Source organism: Pantherophis guttatus, chromosome 18 (genome assembly GCF_059756535.1).
Source record: "Pantherophis guttatus breed Tessera chromosome 18, ASM5975653v1, whole genome shotgun sequence".
NCBI classification, from domain to species: Eukaryota; Metazoa; Chordata; class Lepidosauria; order Squamata; family Colubridae; genus Pantherophis; species Pantherophis guttatus.
The window spans coordinates 4,114,873-4,140,038 of record NC_142080.1 but is presented as its reverse complement, the minus strand read 5'-3'; the positions used below and the strand labels follow the sequence as shown (position 1 = coordinate 4,140,038).

Below are 25,166 nucleotides of genomic sequence, written 5' to 3'. Positions count from 1 at the left end.
TATATTAAAAAAACCAACAACCTTACATTGTCAAAACTTGGCAAAGCCAACCTAAATCCATGGTATCACAAAGACCCCGACTCTGAAAGAGTGGGCGAACCTTACTTCAGCTAGCAGAGAGGAAACGGCACCCACAGGCAGTCCTCGTTTAGCGACCGCCTTGCCGTCACGACGTCGATGAAAATAGTCTCTTTGCCACCTGTCATCGCCCTTTACAACTTTCCTAGATCTGACAAGTAAAGGAAAGCTGCGAAGATGTGAAATTTTATATATAGAGATGAGAGAGAGAGAGAGAGAGAGAGAGAGAGAGGGAGGGAGGGAGGGAGGGAGAGAGAAAGACAGAGTGAGCGAGTGTGTGTGTGTGTGTGAGAGAGAGAGAGAGAGAGAGATGATATAGATAGATAGATAGATAGATAGATGATATAGAGAAAGAGGGAGGGAGGGAGAGAGAGAGGGAGAGAGAGAGGGAGTGAGTGTGTGTGTGTGTGTGAGAGAGAGAGATGAGATAGATAGATAGATAGATAGATAGATAGATAGATAGATAGATAGATGATATAGAGAAAGAGGGAGGGAGGGAGAGAGAGAGGGAGAGAGAGAGGGAGTGAGTGTGTGTGTGTGTGTGAGAGAGATGAGATAGATAGATAGATAGATAGATAGATAGATAGATAGATAGATAGATAGATAGATAGATAGATAGATGATATAGAGAAAGAGGGAGGGAGGGAGAGAGAAAGAGGGAGGGAGGGAGAGAGAGGGAGAGAGAGTGAGCGAGTGTGTGTGTGTGAGAGAGAGAGATTAGATAGATAGATAGATAGATAGATAGATAGATAGATAGATAATGATATAGAGAAAGAGAGGGAGGGAGGGAGAGAGAGGGAGGGAGAGAGGGAGAGGTGCAATGGCCTAGAGGTGGAGTTTTCACCTCACGATCAGGAGGCTGTGAGTTCAATTCTTGGTAGAGGCAGATATTTCTCTCTCTGGGCACAATGAGAGTATATTTGCTGAACAAAACTCCGTATTGGTGACCGGAAGGGCATCCATTCAGTTGCTTTTTTTTTTAGATAGATAGATAGATAGATAGATAGATAGATGATAGATAGATGATAGATACAGAGAAAGAGAGAGAGAGGGAAAGAGACAGAGGGAAAGAGAGAAACGGAGGGATAGAAAGAAAAAGAGAAAGAGAGAAAGAGAAAAAGAGAGAGAGAGAAAGAGGAAGAGAGAGAAAGAAAGAAAGAAAGAGAGAGGGAAAGAGACAAAGGGAGAAAGGGAAGGAGGGAGAGAAAGAGAAAAAGAGAGAGAAAGAAAGAGAGAGAGAGAGAGAGAGAGAGAGAAAGTCACTCTGGATCGTGTGATGAGTGCCATATAAATGCAATAAATACATGAATTAATACAATAACTTCAACAGAGTGGCCGCTTTGCTTATTAAAAAATCGCCGGTCCCATTTTGGTCGCTAAACAAGGACTGCCTCGATCCTTCGTCGACTTGTTCTCCCTCCCTCCCTCCCTGCTCCTACGGACATGTCACGTATCTAGGTTTGCCATGCTAGTTTAATTCAAATGTCGGCTTGATCCCGGGGACAATCAGACGGTCGGCTGTTCGGCCTCCTCCTGCCTTCGCAGTTCATGGATCCGGTATAGAAATTCTTATTTATTCTTTCTTTCTTTCTTTCTTTCTTTCTTTCTTTTTCCTTTTTTTAAAACTGGATGTTTAAAGCAGCCTCAAACGGAAAGCAGGCTCAACCTACTTTGGAAGAAACCGATTTTTGACATTCCGAATTGTAAAGGAAAGGCTTGGAGGAGCCCCCCGCCCCCCCCGCTTGTCCCTCGGGTTTAAGGTAGACTTCTCCTAGGCAGGGAGGTTCAATCGATCCGTTTTAGTGCCTAACAGCTACCTGTACGCTTCGTCCTCTTAAGAACCTGCGTTGTTGGGAAGGGAAACGAGGCTGGCTATGGGGAGGGGGGTTTAAATTGGGGGTTTCTGCCAGCGCTGGGGATTTAAAAGGTTATCTCTCCGACTTGAGCTTCGCCGGGTGGCCTCCCCTCCTCGTGTGCCTTACATGCCCAAGTGGGATGGCTTCAAGCCCTCCTTAGCGATCCAACTTTCTGAGGGCGCAGGTTTCGTTCTCGTGGCTGCGGCACCAGGGTGAGCGGGACTGAAAGGAACAATGGAGAAGCTGTGGGCTGGACTAGAAGACCTCTAAGGTCCCTCCCAACTCCTGTTATTCTGTGTTTCCATTGAGCTGAGCCTTTGATCTTCCCCGGTTAAATGCCATTTCTGTTCTTTTTTTGTTTTGTTTTGTTTTAGAATGTTCCTGAGCCCTTGTGGGAAAAACTCTCACACATTCTGCAGGATTATTTTTCTTTCTTTCCTTCCTTCTTCGAGTGAAGAGTTCAGCAAAAGAATTCTGTATTAGAATACTGACTTGAAAACTCGTGTTTTCTGAAAATCTGGGACTTCCTTCCTTCCTTTTCTTTCCTTTCTTCCCTCTCTATTCCTTCCTTTCTTTTCTTCCCTTTTCTTGCTTTTTTCTTTCCTTCCCTCGCTTTCCTTCTTTCCTTCCCTCTCTATTCCTTTCTTCCTTCTTTCTTTTCATTTTCATTTCCTTCCATCTCTCTATTCCTTCCTTCCTTCCTTTCCTTCCCTCTCTATTCCTTCCTGCCTTCTTTACTCCCTCCTTTCTTTCTTCCATCCCCCTATTCCTTCCTTTCCTTCCCTCTCTATTCTTTCCTGCCCTCTTTACTCCCTTTCTTTCTTCCACCCCTCTATTCCTTCCTTCCTTCCCTCTCTATTCCATCCTTTCCTCTTTACTCCCTCCTTTCTTTCTTCCGTCCCTCTATTCCTTCCTTTCCATCCCTCTCTATTCCATCCTTCTCTCTTTACTCCCTCCTTTCTTTCTTTCTTTCTTCCGTCCTTCTATTCCTTCCTTCCTTTCCTTCCCTCTCTATTCTTTCCTGCCCTCTTTACTCCTTCTTTCTTCCACCCCTCTATTCCTTCCTTTCCATCCCTCTCTATTCCTTCCTTCCCTCTTTACTCCCTCCTTTCTTTCTTTCTTTTTCTTCCATCCCTCTATTCCTTCCCTCTTTACTCCCTCCTTTCTTTTCTTTCTTTCTTTCTTTTTCTTTCTTTCTCTTTCTTTCTTTCTTTCTCTTTCTTTCTTTCTTCCATCCCTCTATTCCTTCCTTCCTTTCCTTCCCTCTCTATTCCTTCCTTCCCTCTCCATTCCTTCCTTCCCTCTTTATTCACTCCTTTCTTTCTTCCATCCCTTTAGTCCTTCCTTCCTTTCCTTCCCTCTCTATTCCTTCCTTCCCTCTCTATTCCCTCCTTCCTTTCTTTCTTCCATCCCTCTCTATTCCTTCCTCCCTCTACCCAAGAGTTGAGCAAAAGAATCCCATATCTGAACCTGGGCTTAATGGGCCTCTCCTTCCCCAAACACACTTCCTTAGAAGACTGAAATGTCAGCCAAAAAGCCTTCGCACTTGGGTTAATGGGTTCAGTTTTGGCTCAGGGAAACAAGCCAGAGACGTTTTGTACTGCGTTTCTCCCAGGGAACTTAAGTTTCCAGTATCCCTCCCCTCCTCCCAGTTCACAGGGGGGTCCCTTGCCCCCTCCCTGCCAGCCCCGGCCTGTGCCCATTGCGCTCACAGCCCTCCCCTCCGTGTACGATCAACACGGGAAAGTATAACGCATCCTGGTAGCACGGGGGACTCTCCAACGGCTCCGTGTCGACGTTGCTGCCCACGTGGCTCCCACTCAGGCTCCGGAGAATGCCCCCGCAACGCCGGGCGCCGCTCAGCGAGAAGCGGCTGCAGCTGAACGGCAAGCGGGCGTAGAGAGCCCGGGTGCCCCGCGAGGGCAGGGAGTTGCTGCTGACAGTCCGGCGACAGCGTTGGCAGCTGCGGAGGTACGCTGCGCCCGCCACCGTAGTGGTGTCCATCAACACGGCCTCGGAGTAGCTGGGCACCAGCTGCTGGTTGGAACGGATGTGCCATTCCAGTTCGGTCATGTCCACCGTGTTGACGCGCGAGATTCGACGCCCGTATGTCCCCGCGGCATCCAGCGGGCTGGGCCCGTCGTCTGCCCCAAAGAGTTTCTCCACATGATAATGTACGTTGGCCGTACGGTATTCGGACAAGACCCTCAGCGGCCAGGACAGCAGGAGGAAAGAGGCCAACCAGAAGACACTTCGGCGGGTGTACCAGGGTGGGCGCCCCGGATCTGGGAAGACTAACATGTGTTCCTTAAAGTCCACGTTTTTGAGGTGCATCCCTTCGCGGGCCTCCATGTAGTCGTCCAAGCCCTCGTTCTCGCCGAAGAACCGGGCCCTTTGAGTCAGATACGCGGCTTCCGCCTCCCCCGAGGCGAAACTGAAGCATTTCGTAAACCGGAGTTTGGTCACGGGGTAATCCGAGAGTCCCAACAGCTCCTTGGAGACGTCCTTCACCCCGTGGCCCGAGTAGTCGAACTCCGTCTCCGAGACGTGCGTGTTGACCCGCTCGTGGTAAACCTGAGTGGTCGTATAAGCGTCCCCGTTGCGATAACGCGTGACTTGCCTCGTACGGCGGATGTAGTGGTAGCTGACGGCCTTCCACCAGATGCAAGGCGTGGCCTGTTGCATGCGCTGGACTTTGTCGTAGACGCTCGCCGTGTCTACCCGATACTGCATCTGCCCCTTGGCGAACCGGTGCCAGCACTCCACCAGGTACACCACGTACAACATGCCCAAGAAGGCCAGCGGGATGTAGATGTATCCGTTGGAGCACGGGCTGTCATGATACACCAGCGACGCCCCTTGATAGGAGCTGTCGTAGTTCAGACGGGTCACCGTCGAGATACGGCACCAGGCCATGACGCCGAAGCAGCCGAACATCAGGAGGGTGAGCACCAGACATTTCCAATGGGACTCCCGGCACAGTGAGCTGCTCAGAGACTGTTTGAGAGGACGTTGCTGCGGGTCGAGGGAGAGAAAGGGATGGAGAAGAGAGTAGGGTAGAAAAACCAGTTACAGACCTTCCCCTTCCCCCAAAGATCTAAGATCACCCCACCACCACCGCCAAACCAGTACAGGTAGTCCTCAACGTACGACCGCAAATTTATGTGAGAAATTCGTTAAGCCTCATTTTATGACTTTTTTTGCCCCCCTCCTTTGTTAAGTGAATCGGCCGCGCTTGTTAAATGAGTCACCCGGCGGTTAAGTGAATCGGGTTTCCCCGTTGACTGTGCTTGTCGGAAGGTCGCCAAAAAGGGGGAACCCCGTGATCCAGGGATACGCGACCGTCATAAATGCGAGTCGGCGGTTCAGCATCCGAATATAAATCTCGTGACCGCGTGGTTCGTAAGTGTTTTTTAAAAAAAGGCCACTTTTTTCCAGTGCCGTTGTCACTTCGGTCACTAAGCGAACCGTCGTAAGTCGAGGACTACCTGTTAACCTTAATTCCATCTCACGGTTGTCCCCGTGTTTCTAACACAGAGGACGGAAAGAAAGAAAGAAAGAAAAAAATGGCACGCCAAACTGAAGCCTTGGAATAATGCCAATTTCTTCGGCCTTTCAGTATTCTAGGATCACAGCTGACCGGGGGGGGTGGGGTGGGGGTGGGGAACCCCCGACTTAACAACCAGCTTGGGGTTGAAATGCCAGACACCCTGCAATTGTGCTTTCAGACACACACATCGCGCCGTTCGCACTGGGGGCGTGGAGTCCAGACGCTAACACGGTCACAGTTTAGGGATATAAACAGGACGTCGAAGCCAGACAAAATAAACCTCGGCGTCTGTTTCCCATGGAAGCCGAAAGGCACTCCCGAGGAAGCCTACAGCTCTCTGGTCTGCCCGGATAGACTGCTTCTGCATAGGGAGGTTCCATTTTGCTGGGACCACCACCTGCCATATAAATGTATTTAGCCGTAAGCAAGCTTGAGTGAAAGGGTTAGGAATATCCTGTATTTAATTAACTTCCTGTAAGTATCCAGCCTCTAGCTGAGAAAGAGAGAGAGAGAAAGAGAGAGACGCAAAGAGAGAAAAAGGAAGAAAGAAGCAGAGAAAGAGAGAGACAGAAAGAAAAGAAAAAGAGGGAAATAGAAAGAGAAAGAGGGTGAAAGAGAGAGATAAAAAGAGAACGAGAGAGAGAGAGAGAAGTGGGAGAAGGAAAGAGAAAAAGAGATAAAAACGAGAAAGAAAAAGAGAAAACAGAAAAAGAAAAAAGAGAGACAGAGAGATAGAGAGAGAGAGAGACAAAGAAAGAAACAGAGACAGAGAGAAAAGAAAGAGAAATAGAGATAAAGAGAAAGGGTGAAAGAGAGACAGATAAAAAGAGAGAAAAGAGGGAAAAGGAAAGAGAAAAAGAGATAAAAAAGAGAAAGAAAAAGATAGAAAAAACAGAAAGGAAAAAAGAGACAAAGGGAGAGAGAGAGACAAAGAATGACAGAGAAAAGAGAGAAATAGAGATAAAGAGAAAGAGGGTGAAAGAGAGACATAAAAAGAGAACAAGAGAGAGAGGGAAAAGGAAAGATAAAAAGAGAAAGAAAGAAAAAGAAAACAGAAAGAAGGGGAAAAAGACAGAGAGATAGATATTGATATTGATTTCAATTGATACATTTTAAATTATGGGCCAAATTCTATTTAATTAGTTTTAAATAATTATTTTAACTTTTGTCCAAATGTTTTTATTTTGGCTGTTCACCGCCCTGAGTCCGAAAGGAGAAGGGCGGTATACAAATTTAATAAATAATAATAATAATAATAAATAATAATAATAAAAAGAGACAAAGAAAGAGAGACAGAGAAGAGAGAAATAAAGAGAAAGAGGGTGAAAGAGAGAGACAGATAAAAAGAGAGAGAGAGGGAAAAGAAAGGGAAAAAAGAGAGAAAGAGAGAAAAAAAGAGGGGAAAAAAAGAAAGAAAGACTGTCCAAGGGAATTCCAACTATTTAATTCCAACTCTTTGTTTGAGAATGCTTTTACTGTTTTATGTTTTTTTAAGTTTAGTTTAGTTTAGTTTAGTTTATTTGATTTGTATACCGCCCTACTCCCGAAGGACTCAAGGCGGTGAACAGCCAACAATAAAATACATAAATACACAAAATTTAAAAACCCGATAAAATCAAATTAAATTATTTTATTATATTAAAAAAAACGGTTTTAGAATTTCAGGGTTATTTTGGTGGAGCTAAACTACCCTTAGAACCCGATCGAAGGGATAAAGAATAAAACAAATTATACCAGGCAGCTTCCCAGTGGATCTGGCCTTATGGGGTGGGGTGTGGTTGGGGGGGGGCAGCTGGAAAGGAGTTCCCCACGCTTTTCATGTCTCCCCAGAGCATTGCAAAAGGGGTTTCTGGCCAAGGGGATTTTTTCGGAGGCTGCCAAACAGCAAATGGCTTTTAAGATGGGGAGGGGGATTTTTTTTTAATTTTTTAAAAGCATGGGGGGGTTTTTTCAATCTGACACCCTCTTCCCCTTTGCCTTAATAATGCACTTCAAGGAAGAAAACAAGGCAGCCCCAGATGCTGCGGTGGTTTATCTATCTATCTATCTATCTATCTATCTATCTATCTATCTATCTATCTATCTATCTATCTATCTATCTATCTATCTATCTATCTATCTATCTATTCACTGAACTGATCTTTCCTAGCTCTGACATTTTTGGCCATCAAAATCCCTTGGGGGGGTGGGGGGGGAGGGAGGGGAGGTGGGCCCTGATTTTTAACCCTGGCAACTCCCAAGTGGCTTGGCTTGCCAATTCCCCTTCCCCTCTCCCCCAAAAGCCCCCCTCCCCAATATCCTTCTTCCAAAGCTCGGCCCAGCTTCTTTTGTCCCAAGAAGCTTCTTTCTTGTTTCCAACTTGGCGCCCCCGCTGGACTACAGTTCCCTTCATCCCCTGCCAGCCAGGCTGGTAGAAGGGAGTCTTGGGGGGCATGCAAAAGAGGGGAGACCCCCTATCCTTGTTCCTAAAAGTCTTTTTTCGGGTCGAGGAGGGCTGGAAAGGGGTTTGTATATATATAAATAAATATATATAAATAAAGGATATTTCTATATATATGTATTCTTTTAGATAGATAGATAGATGGATGGATGGATGGATGGATGGATGGATGGATGGATGGATAGATAGATAGATAGATAGATATAGATATATAAAAGAAATATCCTTTATTTTATTTTTCCTGCAGGGAAATGCAGCTTCAAAAACTAAAATTAAAAATTGCCAGATGTGGGGAAAATGGATGATTTCCAGCTCCCCCCCATCAAAAAACACCTCTTCCCACCTCAGCCCCCACCCCACCCCCAACTCCCTAGATCCTGCTGGCTTTTTTGTTCCTCTGCTGACACCGAGCTGGGGATCTGCCGCCGCCAAGAGCATCCAAGCGGAGAGAGAGTGGCGAAGGACGCGCGGCCGGGCGGACTGTGGTGCAATGCAGAACTTCACGCGTGCCCTCCCTTCCACGCGCACACACACATACACACACGTACACACACCAGCCGGTGGCAAAACGCCCCGCTTCCCCTGCAGATCCTTTTCCTTTCTTTCCTTTTCCCTGGGAATCCCTCTTTTACGCACCCGCGGGCGCCTTCTTGCAAATAGAGGGACCCCCCCTTTTGGGGTGGGTGGGTGGACGAGGAGGATGCAAGGGGCCCGAAGGAAAGCCCCCCCCCGAGATGCCACCTTTCTCCTCCCCCCAGCCCCTGGACCCCCCCCCCCGCAGAAACCCAGGTTTATTTTTAACCCCCGTAGAGCTATTAATAATGCACAAAGAGACACGTGTTCCCTGCAGCAAAATCACTCTCTCCACGCCCCTCCTCTCCCCTTTAGGAAAAAAATAAATAAAAGTGGGGGGGAAGGACAGAAAAGCAGAGGGCCGAACCCCGGCTTTCAAACCCCGAAAGCTGGCATCGCCCCCCCCCCCAGCCCTCCTCCCGCAAAACACCGGATTTTGGAGGCGCCGCTTGGAAAGGGGGACTCTCGTCTCCAAAGCTGTGCGCTCAGGGCGCAGCGCAAAAGCGGTTCGGGTTTTTTTTTGTTTGTTTGTTTTAAATCTGTCTTTCCTTCTTTCCTTCCTTTCGTTCCTCTTGGCTGCCTTTTCTTCTTTTCCTTCCCTTCGCTTCCTTCTTGCCGTTCTTCTTTTCCTTTCTTCCCCTCTCCCCTTCTCTTTCCCTTCTTTTCTCTTTCCCATCCTTCCCCTTTCCTTTCCTCTCCTCCCCTTCTCTTCCCCCGTTTTCTCCTCTCCTTCCTTTCCTCTCCTTCCCTTTTTTCTTTTCTCTCCTTCCTTTCCTCTCCTTCCTTTTTTTCTTTTCTATCCTTCCTTTCCTCTCCTTCCCTTTTTTCTTTTCTATCCTTCCTTTCCTCTCCTTCCCTTTTTTTCTTTTCTCTCCTTCCTTTCCTCTCCTTCTCTTCCCCTTCTTTTTCCCTCTTCTAGCCTCCTTTCCTCCCCTTTCTTTCTTTTCCCATCTCCCTTTTTCCTTTCTCCTTCCCTTTCTCCCTTCCTCCTTTTCTCTCCCCCCTCCCCCACTCCTACCCCCACCCACCCACCCACCCACCCACCCACCCCACGCAGGTTGGACTTGTCACTTACCTCTTCCCGAGGGGGTCCCCCAGCCGGGGTGAGCGTGGGCAGCTCCCCCGCGCCCGGCTGCTGCCCGCCGTCTTCTGCCCCCACGCCTGGCATAGTTCACGCGTGGCACGGCCCGGCCGCATCTTAGGCTCGGGCGTGGGGCTGGCCGGCCCCGCAGAGGCTCCAGCTGTGCCGCCTCCCGCAATCCCCGCAACGGGGCTGCATGAGAGACAGTCACCCTTGGCGCGCCCTAGCTTGGCGCCCACCTGCCCCGGACGCCCGTGGACTTTTGGCGGCGGGGGCAGAGGCGGCGGAGGCGGCAGCTCCGCCCTCCACGGCTGGGCTGGAAAGCACAAAGCCCCACGGCTCCCCCCCACCCCAGCCCCGTTCCCGGTTGCCCAGAGTGGTCCAGCAGCCGTAAGGAAGATGCTCTGCCTTGCCCCGGCGACGCTCCGCGCCCTGCTCCTCTGGCTCCTTCCCTCGCTTTCTTTCGGCCCCGATGACTCGGCAGGCAGGCAGGGAAGGAGAGGGAAGGCTGGGTCCCCACGTGTCTCCTCCCTCCCCTTCTTCCCTTGCACGTCGGAATGCAAACCTGGGTCCAAAGAGAGATTCTTTTTCTGATTCTTTTAATCTCATTCACATAAAATCAATGAAAATTTTCATTTCATTTCATTTCATTTCAAGAGCCTGTAGTACAGTGGACTAAAGCACCCTGTTATTAACATTCAGCTGCCTGCAATTACTGCAGGTTCGAATCTCGCCAAGGCTCAAGGTTGACTCAGCCTTCCATCCTTTCTAAGGTAGGTTAAATGAGGACCCAGTTTGTGGGGGCAATAAGCTGACTTTGTATAAATATACAAAAGGATGAAGGCTATTGCTGAGCACATTGTAAGACGCCCTGAGTCTCCGGAGAAGGGCGGCATATAAATTTAAGGACCCCCCCCCAAAAAAATCCCCAACCATCATGCTTTGAGATATGAGGACTTCAACTCCCAAAAATTCCCCAACCACCATGCTTTGAGACTTCAACTCCCAGAATTCCCCAACCATCATGCTTTGAGATATGTGGACTTCAACTCCCAGAATTCCCCAACCACCATGCTTGAGACTTCAACTCCCAGAATTCCCCAACCACCATGCTTTGAGACTTCAACTCGTAGAATTCTCCAACTGGTATGCTTTATTTTATTTATTTATTTATTTATTTATTTATTTATTTATTTATTTATTTATTTATTTATTTTTAAATTTATATACCACCCTTCTCCCTGAGGACTCAGGGCGGTGTACAGCCAGAATTAAAAAACATGAAATACAAATATTAAAAACAATTAGAATATATATAAATTTGGCCCAAAATTAAAAATACAAACCAATTAAAACATTTAAAATTTCTTCTTAAGCCAGCCCGGCTTGCTGGAAAAAGTGGGTTTTAAGGGCACGGCGGAAGGCACGGAGGTCTTGGATTCTCCTTATCTCTGGGGGCAACTGATTCCAGAGATAAACCCCTATTTGTCCATGGAAATGTAATCTTAGACTCGTATTTCTCAAACTTGGCAACTTTAAAATAGGTGAACCTCAACCCCAAGGATTTCCCAGCACGCTGTCTGCAAAACTCCCAGAATTCCCTAGTCGGCATGTTAACTAGAGAATTCTGGGAGTTGAAGTCCTGCCATCTTAAAAGTTGTGAGGGCAAGAAGAGTAAGCTAGATATCTTCTGCAAACACAACCCTATTAAAATTGGTTATAAATCTAATTGTTTTTCACTTCAGGATGATCTCTGGTGGATCGTCAGGGAATCAATTCAGGGGATCAATTTCCGTTCAGGATGACCTCTGGTGGATCTTCGGGGGAAATTCTACGCCGGGGACACTTAATGAAGATCATCAATAAAATGTAATTTTTTTTTTTCAAAAAAAGATCCAGTTTGTTATTGTTTAAAAAGGGGGCAGGCTTTTAAACTACAACAAAATGGATCTTTTTTAAAAAAAATATATATTTTATTGATGGTTCAGACCTGGCTTATAAATTTAACCAGGCCTCAGACTTAATTCTAGTACGCAAGGAAGATTTTTAAGCGAAAGGCCAGCAGGGGAGATTCACAAATTCTTGGATCATGGGATCAAAGCTCGCTAGAGCTGAATTCCTGCTAGCTAGCTTTCCATAGATGGCAATGTCGGTTTGCCAACAAACCTGGGTTTAGATTTGGAAATGGATGAATTAATTGAGGAGAACAGAGTGAGTTTAGGATGGCTAAAAAAAATAAATAAATCAGGAGACAAAAGCTAACAAATTTCATAACAAGGCATCCATAAATGGGAAACAATCCATATTGTCTAATAATGTTTGGGTATGGAATCTCAGCAAGCAGTGCGTTTTATTTTTTTCAATTCATAATATCTATCTATCATCTATCTATCTATCTATCTATCTATGTAAACTCACAGCTATATATCTATATCTATATCTACTGTATATCTATATCTATATCATCTATCTATCTATCTATCTATCTATCTATCTGGCTGTGAGTTCGATCCTAGGTAGAGGCAGATATTCCTCTCTCTCTCTCTGGGCACAATGAAAATATTATCTGCTGGACAAAACTCCGCACTGGTGACAGGAAAGGCATCCGGCCAGTAAAACACTCTACTAGCTCCATTCAGTTGCCCAGACTCCATCCCACAAAGGATTATGGGGTCGTTAAATGAAGAAGATGATTCCAAAATTGGCCACTTTAAGACTCGTGGACTTCAATTCCCAGAATTCCCCAACCGGCATGGCTCATGAACTTCAACTCCCAGAATTCCCTGGGTGGGGAATTCTGGGAGTTGAAGTCCACAAGTCTTAAAAGTTGCCAAGTTTGGAGATACCTGGTTTTAAGACTAAGCGAATAATGGCCTTGCTGAACTACAACTCCCAACATCCCTCGCTGATCGGCCATATTTCCTGGAGCTGTGGCTCAGCCAATCAGAGCGAGCCTCTGTAATTAAAAAATAAAAAAAATCCCTAAACCCCAAAAACACACTTTTTTTTTTTTTGCATCCCGCCGCCTCTTCCTACCTGTCGCTCTCCCAGCAAGGCTAGCTAGACCACAACTCCCATCATCCCTTGCCTGCCTGCCTGCCTGCCTGCCTTTGCAATTGGAAGCCTCGGCTGCCACTCAAGCTGCCGGGGAACGCCTTCCAACATCGTTTTTGTTTTTTTTTTCTTTTCCTCCCTCCCCCAACCCTCCTCCTGCGCGTGCGCCGAACGGCCTTAAGAAACGCCAGCGAGCCAACTCCGCCCCTTTGGAACCTCGGCCGAAAATGGATACATCCTCCGCCAATCAGAGCGCGGAGCCTGCAGAAAGGATACAGCGGCAGCCAATCCGAGCGGCCGCTTGTGGCCGCGCCGGCGCCTTTGAGGACGTGGCTTAGAACCTTTCTCTTCTCTCTCTCTCTCTTTTTTTTTTTTTGGATCTCTTCGCAACTTTGCTGCTCTGGCTTATTTATTATTATTATTATTTTAAATTTATTTGTTTTATTAAAGACCTGGGATCCTGTGGATCGCCGGCGGTGGGAAGCGATTGAAGGGGGCGCCATGGCTTATCCCCCTGGATATGGGGGTCCAGGTAGGGGGGGGAAAGGGGGAGGGGAGCAGGCCGGGTGGATCCTCAGTGGGGATCTAGTAGGGTAGAAGTGGGGAGGGGTTTTTTTGGGGGGGGGAAGGGCTCTTAACCCCGGGAGGAGATCCAGCATGAACTCCCCCCCCTTCCCGCCTGTTGCTTTTGAAGAGGGAGCCTGGAAATCGAGGCCCGTCCATTCCAGTGGATCCCAGTGGATCCCAAGATCCTTCTGGATCCCCCCAAATAGCAAAGGGGTGCTATTTTATTGGGGGTGGGTGGTGGGGATTGAACTCCGGGCTTTTGAATCCAATCAACCCCGCCCACTTCAACCAGTTGGGGGAATTAATTAATATTAATTAATTTGGGGGGGGGAGTTTGCACCCCCAATTTTGGGGGCAGGGCGGTGGGGGGGAGGGGGTGGAATCCCATCCGGGGTGGTGCCAGATTACATTTTGGATTTTTTTATTGATGGTTTTCTAACGTGGCTGGGTGTTGCTTGGAGGACTGGAGGTGGCCTAGAATTTATTATTTTATCAATAAAAATAAGATACATTATTGAAAGAAAGGTGAAAATATTTGTTCTTTTCCTGCCTTGCGAGCCGCCCGGAGAGGGCGAACGGGCAGCTTATTGATTGACTAATAAATAAAAACTTTATAAAGTCGATTTAGTAAATCACACAAGATGCATTCGGTCCTGTGCCGAGTGCGAATCCTTGATTGTATCCGATTTACAGCTAGTCCTCGACTTACAACGATTCATTGAGTGGCCGTTCGGAGTCACGGCGGCACTGAAAGAAAAGGAACTTGACCGTTTTTCACACTTAACGACCGTTGCAGGATCCCCGTGACCACCTGATCGAAAATTTAGGACGCTTGGCCACTGGCTCGTATTTACGACAGTGCCCTGAGGTCACATTTGCGACCCTCTGACAAGCCGAGTCGATGGGGGAAAAGCCAGATTCGCTTAGCAACCGTGTTACCAGCTTAACGACTGCAGTGTTTCGCTTAACAACCCTGGCAAGATAGGTCGTAAAACGGGGCGAAATTCAGCTTGACAGATTTCTCACCTTAAGCAGCATCACTTAATAACAGTCTCGCTTAGCAACGGAAATGTTGGGCTCAACTGTGGCCATAAGCCGAGGACTGCCTGTACAGACATATTCCGTCCTGTACTGAGTGCGAATTCTGGGTTGTATCCTATTAGTTGAGGTCTGTTGGCTACGTAGTTCCCTTCTTCTACTTCTTCCTAATTTTTTCCCCGCCTTACAGGCTCCAAGCATAGGACCAGGAACCCCCCTGTGCCACAATCTCCAGATGCCCCCCAACTTTTCGATGACACCAGTTCGGGCTACGGGGTGCCCCAGGCGGGATATCCCCCACCTGGGATTGACATGAGCTTCAATCAGATATTTGCTGACCCGGTTGCTAACGTCGCCATGGCTTATGGCTCCTCCATTGCATCCCAGGGGAAAGACATCGTCCATAAAGAGGTAAAGGAATAAAATTGAGAAATCTTTTTTTTAAAAAAAAAAATTGGGGAAGGGGGGAGAGAGAGAGAGAGGCACAATGGTTACAGTGGCCAAAACATCCTTTATTTTAGATTTATATAATATACTTTTCCAAATCTCCCTTTGCCCTTTTATTTTGGTCCTTTCCCGTGTTATGTTTATAGAACATGGAATAATAGAAGTAATAGTAGAATACATGCAAATACATGGAATACATAGAAAACATATGAATAAAAGAATAGAATAGAATAAAAGAGATAGATGGATGGATAGGTGGATAAATGGGTAGGTGGATAGATGATGGATGGATAGATAGATGATAGACTGATGGATGGATAGATAGATAGATATAGATGATGGATGATGGATGGGTAGGTGGATAGATGATGGATGGATAGATAGATGATAGACATGGATGGATGGTTGGGTGTGAGTAGGTGAATAGATGGATAGATGATGGATGGATGGATGGGTAGGTGGATAGATGATGGATGGATAGAAAGATGATAGACTGATGGATGGATAGATAGATAGATAGATATGGATGATGGATGGGTAGGTGGATAGATGATGGATGGATAGATAGATGATAGACATGGATGGATGGTTGGGTGTGGGTAGGTGAATAGATGGATAGATGATGGATGGATGAGTAGGTGGATAGATGATGGATGGATAGATAGATGATAGACATGGATGGATGGTTGGGTGGATGGGTAAGTGGATAGATGATAGATAGATGATGGATGGACATGGATGGATGGATGGGTAGGTGGATAGATGATGGATGGATAGATAGATGATAGATTGATAACTGATGGATGGATGGATAGATGGATGGATAGTTGGTTGGGTGGATGGGTAGGTGGTAGATGGATAGATAATAGATGGGTAGGTAGGTGGATAGATAGATGATAGATAGATATAGATAGATAGATGATGGATGGATAGATAGATGATAGATATGGATGGATGGTTGGGTGGATAGTGGATAGATGATGGATGGATAGATGATAGACATGGATGGATGGTTGGGTGGATGGGTAAGTGGATAGATGATAGATAGATGATGGATGGACATGTATGCATGGATGGGTAGGTGGATAGATGATGGATGGATAGATAGATGATAGATTGATAACTGATGGATGGATGGGTAGGTGGATGGATAGATGGTTAGGTGGATGGGTAGGTGGTAGATGGATAGATAATAGATGGGTAGGTAGGTGGATAGATAGATGATAGATAGATATAGATGGATAGATGATGGATGGATAGATAGATGATAGACATGGATGGATGGTTGAGTGGATGGGTAGGTGGTAGATGGATAGATGATGGATGGATAGATGGGTGGATAGATGGATGAATGGGTAGATGGATAGGTGATGGATGGATGGATAAATGGATGGACGGACGGATGTTCTTTATTTGTGTTTGAAGCATCTACAAATTATAGACATATAACATTCAACACTGAGCGAGTAAAATAGGCATAAAAGAGGTAAATTTAATAAATAAATCTGGTTTCTTTTTTTTTTCCCCTTGCAGATTCACAGATTTGTTTCTATCAACAAGCTTAAATACTTCTTTGCAGTGGACACCACATACGTGATGAAAAAATTAGGTTTATTAATCTTCCCTTACGTGCACCAGGTAAAGAACAACAACAAAAAAAGAATAGAATAGAATAGAATAACAAGAGTTGGAAGGGACCTTGGAGGTCTTCTAGTCCAACCCCCTGCTTAGGCAGGAAACTCTACACCACTTCAGACAAATATTTGGCAGTAGTTATCTTGGTCTGAATTTTGGTGGATTTTTAAAAAAAGAATTTCCATTGTTAAGCCAGGCGGTCGTTCGGGGATTTTTATTGTCATGGTGGTTTATCAAATCACAGGCCGTCGTTAAGGGGAATCATGCCGTCCTTAAGTGAATCCGGCTTCCTCCATTGCTTTTATTGGAAGCTGGTGCTGGGAAGGCCACGAATGGTGATAATTGATGCTGCAGCCCTTGTAAAGACATGCAGGTTGCCAAGCAACCAAGTTTTGATCACACGTGGCTTAAGAATGCTGTGGTCGTCGTAAGTGTGAGGTTTTTCAGTACTCTTGTAATTCCAAACGCTCGCTAAGTGAATGGTTATAAGTTGAGGACTATGTCTGTGTAGGAGGCATGTCAAAAATCAAAGTGATCCGCCTTTATTGCCGCGTTCGAGTCTCGTCAGGTTCAATCGGCAAATACGTATTTATTCACTTAGCTCGGTTAACCCGGGGAACTCATTGCCACTGGAAAGAGAAATCGGGGGGAAAATAAACCCATCCGAGGAATCTGTTGGGTGCTGATCGAATATCTGAAGAAAGAAAGAAAAGACATTCAGGCTGAAAAGTTCAACTAAAAAACTCTTAGATTGGATAAAAGTAAAATTTTGGGAGCGGAGGGTGGGGGGGGTACGACCTCAGACCAAAATTTCCAAGCGGGACTTGATTGCAAGAAACTGCTGAAATGCAAATGCATAAATAATAATAATTATTATTCTTTTTGTAGAATTGGGAAGTTCGTTATCATCGCGATATTCCTCTGACTCCTCGCCAGGACGTCAATGCTCCCGATCTTTATATTCCTAGTGAGTTGAATTTTCTTTTCTTTTCTTTTCCTTTCCTTTCCTTTCTTTTCTTTTCTTTTCTTTTCTTTTCTTTTCTTTTCTTTTCTTTTCTTTTCTTTTCTTTTCTTTTCTTTTCTCTTTTCTTTTCTCTTTTCTTTTCTTTTTTCTTTTCTCTTTTCTTTTCTTTTCTTTTGTTTCTTTTCTTTTATTTCTTTTCTTTTATTTCATCATTTCATTTTATTTTATTTTATTTTATTATTTTATTTTATTTATTCTGAGACTGTTATAACTCTGAACTACATTAAAGGACCAGTCGTAAGTCACGGGCTACGTAGATATTTATTAGACTTTTGTGATTATTAGATTTATGTATTATATATTGAAGTATATGAGGAATTTTTATTTTATTTTATTATATTATATTACATTATATTTATTCTGAGGCTGTCATAACTCTGAACTACATTAAAGGACCAGTCGTATGTCACGGAATATGTAGATATTTATTATCTACATATTAGACATTTATTAGACTTTGATGATTATTAGATTTATTTAATAAATAGCCCTGAAGACGTTTTTATTTCATCAAGCCGGCCTAGCCTAAATGGTTTTTTAATTGGGATTTTAAATTTTATGGATTTGGGGTTTTAAATTTGGGTAGCCAATGATTTAATTCTTTTAATTATCTTAACTTTTGCATTTGTATGTTTTTTAATTTTGGCTGTTCACCGCCCTGAGTCCCTTCTGGGAGAAGGGCGGTATACAAATTAAATTAATAAATAAAATAAATAAATATTTATTATATATTGAAGTATATATGTAATTTTTTTTTTTTTACATTTTGAGTTATCGTTTCTTTTTTTTTAAGGCTATACAACCTGCAGTGGTTTGAGTTGGGCAGCCTGAATCTTCTCGAACATAAATGCATAAAATGGGTTTAATTTAGGAATCAGATTGCTAGTTCAGGTTTCATTGGGAGGAATTTTATTTCTTTTTTTAAAATCTCGACTCGTTTAATGGAACAAAAAGTTACCGCAAGGTACCGCTTTGTATTTTTAATTAATAAAAGTGTCTGGAAAATCAAACTGATGGAATTGCTCTAAAAAAAAAAAAATAATGTTATTGGAAAAATATTGGAGTGCGCCGAAATGAACAAATTGACTTCAGAAATTAATGACAGAGAAGATTCGGAATTTTATAGCGTATGGGACATGTGGTACGAATGGATGGGGAAAAGAAATAAAGAAGGAAATAGAGATTAAATATTAATTAATTAACAAAACCTATATGAATAGTATTATATTTAGTCTTAGAGAGTTGAGCACTATTATCTTTAAGTGTTTTGAAATTAAATCTAGCTTTAAGAAACAATATCAAATAAAAGACAAGTAATAATGCATGTAGATGTATATATGTATATAATTGCACCAATGAACCGAAAATGTACCAAATGTATCACTATATGTTATAATAAAAATCAAATTAAAAAAAAAAAAAAGGAATTGCTCTAAAAAAAAATTCACAATATTGTAGTTCTTCTATTTAAAAAAACAAAAACCTTCAACCTCCAAAATCTGGAGCCTTTTTTAAAATATATATATATATTTTCTCCTTACAGGTATGGCCTTCATTACATATATTTTGCTGGCTGGAATGGCACTCGGGATACAGAAACGGTAAGGAAAATTCTTCTCCTTTCCCATTTTTACATCTTAACGGTAAATGGTGAAGATTAGGTGTGAAGTTGAGTTTTGGGTGCAGGATTTAAGGCTCGGAGCAATGTAGAATTTGGCAGGGAACAGATTAGAGATGGTCCTTGACTTACGACCACAACTGAGCCCAAAATTCATGTCGCTAAGCGAGATAGTTGTTAAATGGGTTTTACCCCATTTTACGACCTACCTTGCCACCGTTAAATAAGTCCCTGCTTAGTAACAGGGTTGTGAAGTGAATCTGGCTTCCCCCCACGGACGTTGCTCGTCGGAAAGTCGCAAAAGGGAATTGCGGGACCCCGTCATAAATATGAAGCAGTTGCCAACACGTCTGGATTTGGATCATGAGTCTGCGGGGAAGCAAAAGGGACAACTCGAGAGTAAGGCCAGGAGATGATTGGATCCTCCCATAAGGCTTAAAAGAGAAACAAAGGCACTTGAGCCTTTTGCAGCATAGCAACATTGCTAACTCTGTTTCCAGTCGGCATCTCTTGTTTGTTTCTGAACTCGGTGGGGCTTTGCCAAGTAAGGCCTTTGGCAACGTGTCAAAGAAGATAAAGTTTGGTGATTACCATGCAGGACTTCTTCCAAAGGACTTTTTTTTTTGCAACTAATTGGGACTCAGCTGGGAATGAACGTAATTCTCAGCTGCTACAATAAACTTGTAAAATGTTACAATTTTGGGGACTAATTGTGTATTGTAATTACTCAGTAAGCCTAGGTCACAACAGCCAGACTGGGAATCGTTCAGGCTTCATTTTTTTTCTGCCAGGTTTTCCCCGGAGGTTCTCGGGATGTGCGCCAGCACGGCCTTTGTGTGGATGGTGATCGAAGTTCTCGCCCTTCTCCTGGGTCTGTACCTTGCTACGGTCCAAAGTGATTTGGGCACGTTTGACCTTCTGGCTTACTGCGGCTACAAATATGTTGGGTGAGTTGGGAGGGTTCTCCCTGTTTCACGGATTAGACTCTATTTCCCAGAAGCCCCCACGGACTCAAGCTTCCTGAATTAGACTCTTGTTTCCAACCAGCAGCAAGTTCCTGATTTAACGGACTAATTAGGAGAGTCCGTTAAATCCTAAAAATACCTCTTGGCGGCAAGATGTTGTTGTGCCAAGAACGTCAACAGCGTTTCTTGCATATTGATGTGGGCGTTTAATATGGCAGAAATTAACTTTATTAAATTGAAAATTAAAGACCGTTACGGATACAATAAACCTGTCCGTTATTTCAGAAGGATTTGTCTGTTGAATCAGATGTCCGTTAAATAAAGGTTCTTGCTGTAATTTCCTTGCTGTGATTTCAACATTGGGAGAAATGCTCGTTCTTTGCTCTTGGGTGTAAATGTTAAATCCTGCCCAATTTGTTAATCGCACACAGAAACATGCACAATCCTTTGTTTTTCCTCTCCAGGATGATCCTCACTGTGGTCGGGGGCTTGGTTTTTGGCCTCAACGGCTACTACATCGCTCTGGCGTGGGCCTCCTGTTCCCTTATGTATTTCATGGTGAGTCCGGCAGTGTTCAGGGCGGTGCCAATGACTTGGTGACTTTGGAGGCCAGTCCCTCTCTCTCTCTCAGCCCAACCCACTTCACAGGGTTGTTGTTCAGGGGAAGGAGGAGGAGGGAGGAAGGAAGGAAAATTAGATGGGTCCGTCGCCTTGAGTTATTTAAAAATCATAAATGCAAAGTTAAAACCAAAATCGAGCCGAGATGGATTTCATATTCCAGGGGTCAGCAATCCGCAACTCTGGAGCCACATGTGGCTCTTTCATCCCTCTTCTGCGGCTCTCTGTTGCTGATCGACTCCACAATTGATAGGGCTTTCGGTTAGGACAGGTAGAGGAAAAAGGACGCCACACTAGGAGGAGACTCTATGGTGGGGGAAACCGGACTTCCGGTCGGCTCCTGAATTGAATGAGGGGATTCCAGTTAGGACCTTTGTGGCTCTTTGAGTGTTTAAGGTTGCCAACCCCTGTCATATCCCATCCCTTTGGCGCATGGGAATTCCACGCTCAAGCCAGCCAGGCGCCGAGAGTTGTAGTTGAGGAATCAGGTGCCCATCTAAACATGCTTCCGGTGTATTGTCTTGCCCACCCAGGTTCGCTCTTTACGGATGAAGATCCTCACTTCCGTGGTGCAAGACGGACTGAGTCGGACTACTGGCCGGGCACAGATGTACGTCACGCTAGGTGCCGCTGCCTTCCAGCCGTTAGTTTTGTACTGGTTGACGGCCCAGTTGGTGCATTAAACGGAGATGAGACTTTGGGGCGCAGTTCCTCCTTTTTTCCCAGTTTTGGTTTTCTCCCCCCCCCCTCCCAAATTTCACCACTCCTCCTAGTTCTGTCTCTTCCAGGGCCCCCCCTCCCCCAAAATTCCAGCGTGGGGGGCTTTCCACGGAGGAGGACAAGCGGGGAATCCATCCCCTTGGAAGAATGAAGCGAAAGGCAGTGGGTCATTCGCACTCGGGACTTTCCCGCCCAGGAACAGCGGAAGCCGGCCAGCTGTCCGAGTTGACGCTTGTCCACAACTCCAAAAAAAGGGGGGGTAGATTTGGGGGGTCTTAACTTGTAGAGACAGTTCTTCAATTTGGGATTTAACTTGAGTTGGTTGAGTTTTGATCCTTTCTCGCACAAAATACGGATTTTCTGTCTCCACTGGTGGTCTTGCCAAGATTGTGTATTTAGAATGGTGTTGTTGTTTTTTTTGTTGCTTGAAGATGGGCGGACTTCAACTCCCAGGATTCTCCGGCCAGCATGCTTAGATGAATGGACTTCAAGTCCCAGCATTCCATGCCTACGGAGGAATTCTGGGAAATGTAGTCCATCCATCTTCCAAGCGCCTAAAGTTGAGAAGGAACGATCTAGAACAAATCCAGTATTTCTCAACCTCGGGTTCTTGAAGATGGGTGGACTTCAACTCCCAGAATTCCGTGGCCAGCATGCTTGAAGATGGATGGACTTCAAGTCCCAGCATTCCATGCTGACGGAGGAATTCTGGGAGTTGTAGTCCACCCATCTTCGAAGCGGCTTAAGGTTGAGAAGCACCAATTTAGAAAAAAAAATCAATATTTTTCAATATTGAAATATTCAATATTCTTGGTTACTTGAAGATGGGTGGACTTCAACTCCCAGAATCCCACGCTGGCTGAGGAATTCTGGGAGTTGAAGTCCACTTAATTTCCAAGCATCTGAGATTGAGATGCATTGATCAAGAACTAATCCAGCATTTCTCAACCTCGCCCGCTTGTAGATGGGTGGACTACAACTCCCAGGATGCCCCAGCCAGCGTGCTTGAAGATGGGTGGGACTTCAGGTCCCAGCATTCCATGCTGACTGAGGAATTCTGGGAGTTGTAGTCCACTCATCTTCCAAGCGCCTAAAGTTGAGAAGCGCTAAAATCCAGTTTGGCTCTACATTGCTGGAAAGATGGAACGATAGAGACGAAAAAACAATATTTTAAAATTTGAAGTGTTAAAAAAGAGTTTTGAGTGGGATGAGGATGGGAAGATATTCCGTTTTCGATTTTTTTTTTTTTTCTACGATCACTTCCTGGAGAGATTTTGGGTTTTCTTGCAAGCATGATAAAAGTTTATAAAACTCTGCGATGGGCAGAACAAAAATTCGTGAAGGTGTGTTCTGTATGTATTTTGTTTTTAAGAAAGTTTTCTCCGCAGCGGCTGAATTTTCCCCCAGCGTTCCCAAACAGGATTCCTATTTTCCCCATGGTTGATCACCCAGGAAGGGATCTGAATTCAGGTAATCGACTTACGGCCACCATTGAACCCCAAATTCCTGTCGTTAAGCGAGACGTGTGTGTTAAGTGAGTTTTGTCCCATTTTGCAAACCTTTCTGGCCACCGTTGTTAAGCGAAGCACCGAAATGGTTTTAAGTTAGTCACACGGTTGTTAAGTGAATCCCGCTTCCCCGTTGACTCTGCTCGTCACAAAAGGGGATCGCGTGATCCCCTTTTTTTTTACGACCGTTGTGATCATCCCAGGAAGCAAAGTCAGAGGGGGAAGGGAAGCCACCTTTGCTTAACGACCGCGTGATTCGCTTAACAACCGCAGCGAAAAGTGCTGAAATCCAGCACGATTCAGCATCGCCTGGCAACAAAAATGCCGCTCCCAACTGCGGTCGTTAAATCGAGGACTTCCTGGAATCCTTCGAAGGTTTAAGGAATACAGCTCTCCACATCCCCTGGGTGCCAGGATGATGGGCGCCCTAGTCCAAAAGCAGCAGAAGGACACTGGATAGGCACTTACCAGAAATAGTACAGGCGTCTAGTGAGAGCAAGGGGTTGGACTGGATGACCTCGAAGGCCCCTTCCAACTCTGTTACTCTTGCAGGCCGAGATTATTAGAACTCTGCTTGTTGGCAGCAGAGGGCAGCAGCCCTTACAAATTAAAAATAAAATAAAATAAACTAGGTTGAATTGCAGATTTGAGACTTTTTCTAAAGGGACGAAGCCTTTTCTTCGTGGACGTTAAGGGCAATAGCATTTTCACGGAAAATGGAAATTTGAAAAGATTGCTCCCGCCACCTGCTCAGCTCCGGAGGGGGGAGAGGAAGAGGTTGTGGATAAAAGGAAAAAAAAATAATTTCATTTTTCGCAAGCTAGGTGGCAACCTCCGCAGGCATTTTAACAAACATCTGTCCCCCCCAAAAAAGGAAAAAAAAAACTACGGGGACACACACAAAGGACAAACAGACGGGTTGTTTCGCCGGATTTGGGAAACGGTGTTTCTTTGCAGGCGCACCCAAAATAATTTTCAATAAATCATCCTCTTTTTTTTCTTTCTTTCTTTTTTTTTTTTTGCTCCAGATTATCTTAATGTGGCTCGGTGGCTCAGTGGCTAAAACACTGAGCTCATCGATCAGAAAGGTCGGGAGTTCGGCGGTTCGAATCTCAAGTCTCCTGTGTCAGCAGCGGGTTGGACTAGATGACCTTCAAAGTCCCTTCCAAGACTTACTGTTATTGTCTTGTTTTGGGACGAGAGTCAGTCTTTGCAACCCTTGGGTCTTTTAAAATGGCTGGCAATTGCAAATTTAGAAAAAGGATGGTTTATTCTAATTCTTATTCCAGGTCGATCCTCGACGTGCGACCGCAGTTGGGCCCCGAGTTTCAGTTGCTAATGGAGACTTTTGCCCAGGGGTGAAATGCTCCCGGTTCGGACCGGTTCGGGCAAGCCGGTAGCGATCGCGGCGGGTGGTTGGGAGAACCGGTAGCGATCGCGGCGGGTGGTTGGGGGAACTGGTAGCGATCGCGGTGGATGGTTGGGAGAACCGGTAGTGATCGCGGCGGGTGGTTGGGGGAACCGGTAGCGATGGCGGCCGGGGTTTCGGAGAACCGGTAGCGATGGCGTGAGGCTCCGCCCACCCGCCCGGTCGTTACTTCCTGGTTTTAACCAGGAAGTAACCTGTTTTTTTTTAACCCTCTGCGCACGCGCAGAAGGGTTTGCGCATGCGTAGAGGGTCCGTGAGTTGCGCGCGCACTTCCCAACCGGTTGGGAAGGTAAGTAGATTTCACCCCTGCCTTTGCCCCGTTTTGCGACCTGCCTTGCCCGAGTTGTTAAATGAATCGCTGCAGTTGTGAAGTTAAGGAGGCGGTCGTTGAAGTGAATCCAGGCTTCCCCCGTTGACTTCGCTTGTCGGAAGGTCGCAAAAGGGGAAGGACGTGACTCCGGGACGCTGCGGCCGTCTTAAAAACGAATCGTTAAGTGGGAAAAATGGTCATAAGTCACCCATCGGGTCACAAAAGGGGGATCACGTGTGACCCCCCCTGCGACCATCGTAAATGGGAGCGTCTGAATTTCGGGAAGGATGCAGCAGTGGCTGTTAAGTGTAGAAAAACAGTCATCAGTCGCTCTTTTAGTGCCGCCGTAACTTCAAACCGTCACTAAATGAAACAGTTGTAAGTCAAGGACCCATCTGTGTGTTGTATCGGGAGCCTTTGGTGTCTTAAGATGGAAGTCCAGGTGCATTAAAATAATGTTCATTATTATAGAAATTTAATAAAATAAATAAATAAATATATTGGAGGGGAGGGGGCGTCAAGTGGTGTGGAGCTCTCCCCTCACAATCGGGAGGCTGTGAGTTCGATCCTAGGTAGAGGCAGATATTTCTCTCTCTGGGCACAATGAGAATATTAATCTGCTGAACAAAACTCCGCTCTGGCAACAGGAAAGGCA

The 25,166-nt window shown here is 45.3% G+C and overlaps 2 protein-coding genes across 9 annotated transcripts in view; one reads left to right on the top strand and one right to left on the bottom strand.

Moving 5' to 3' along the window:
- Window positions 1-22,600, top strand: part of YIF1A (Yip1 interacting factor homolog A, membrane trafficking protein) — a 41,611-nt gene extending 19,011 nt beyond the window's left edge. For 5 of the 8 annotated variants that reach the window (XM_087881060.1, XM_087881059.1, XM_087881061.1 and 2 more), the window contains 8 exons: window positions 13,083-13,164; window positions 14,428-14,648; window positions 16,218-16,322; window positions 17,208-17,286; window positions 18,887-18,944; window positions 19,753-19,908; window positions 20,391-20,484; window positions 21,078-22,600. In XM_087881060.1, coding sequence (XP_087737186.1) covers window positions 13,083-13,164; window positions 14,428-14,648; window positions 16,218-16,322; window positions 17,208-17,286; window positions 18,887-18,944; window positions 19,753-19,908; window positions 20,391-20,484; window positions 21,078-21,227 — 945 coding nt within the window. In that variant the 3' untranslated portion in view covers window positions 21,228-22,600. Of the gene's footprint in view, window positions 1-11,323; window positions 11,448-13,082; window positions 13,165-14,427; window positions 14,649-16,217; window positions 16,323-17,207; window positions 17,287-18,886; window positions 18,945-19,752; window positions 19,909-20,390; window positions 20,485-21,077 lie in introns of all 8 variants that reach the window. The other 3 variants (XM_087881063.1, XM_087881062.1, XM_034408042.3) reach the window with 1 other exon arrangement.
- Window positions 2,517-10,071, bottom strand: TMEM151A (transmembrane protein 151A). Its single transcript, XM_034408039.3, has 2 exons — window positions 9,573-10,071; window positions 2,517-4,949 (listed from the first exon to the last, which is right to left on the bottom strand). The coding sequence occupies exons 1-2, from the start codon at window positions 9,663-9,665 to the stop codon at window positions 3,588-3,590; spliced, it is 1,455 nt and encodes a 484-aa protein (XP_034263930.1). The 5' UTR covers window positions 9,666-10,071; the 3' UTR covers window positions 2,517-3,587.
- Window positions 22,601-25,166: the final 2,566 nt, after the last annotated feature.

Coding starts and splice junctions, on each gene's coding strand:
- TMEM151A (XM_034408039.3), bottom strand. CDS start 9,665: ATGCCAGGCGTGGGGGCAGAAGACGGCGGGCAGCAGCCGGGCGCGGGG. Junction 4,950..9,572: donor GGGGACCCCCTCGGGAAGAG/GTAAGTGACAAG, acceptor CTCGACCCGCAG/CAACGTCCTCTCAAACAGTC.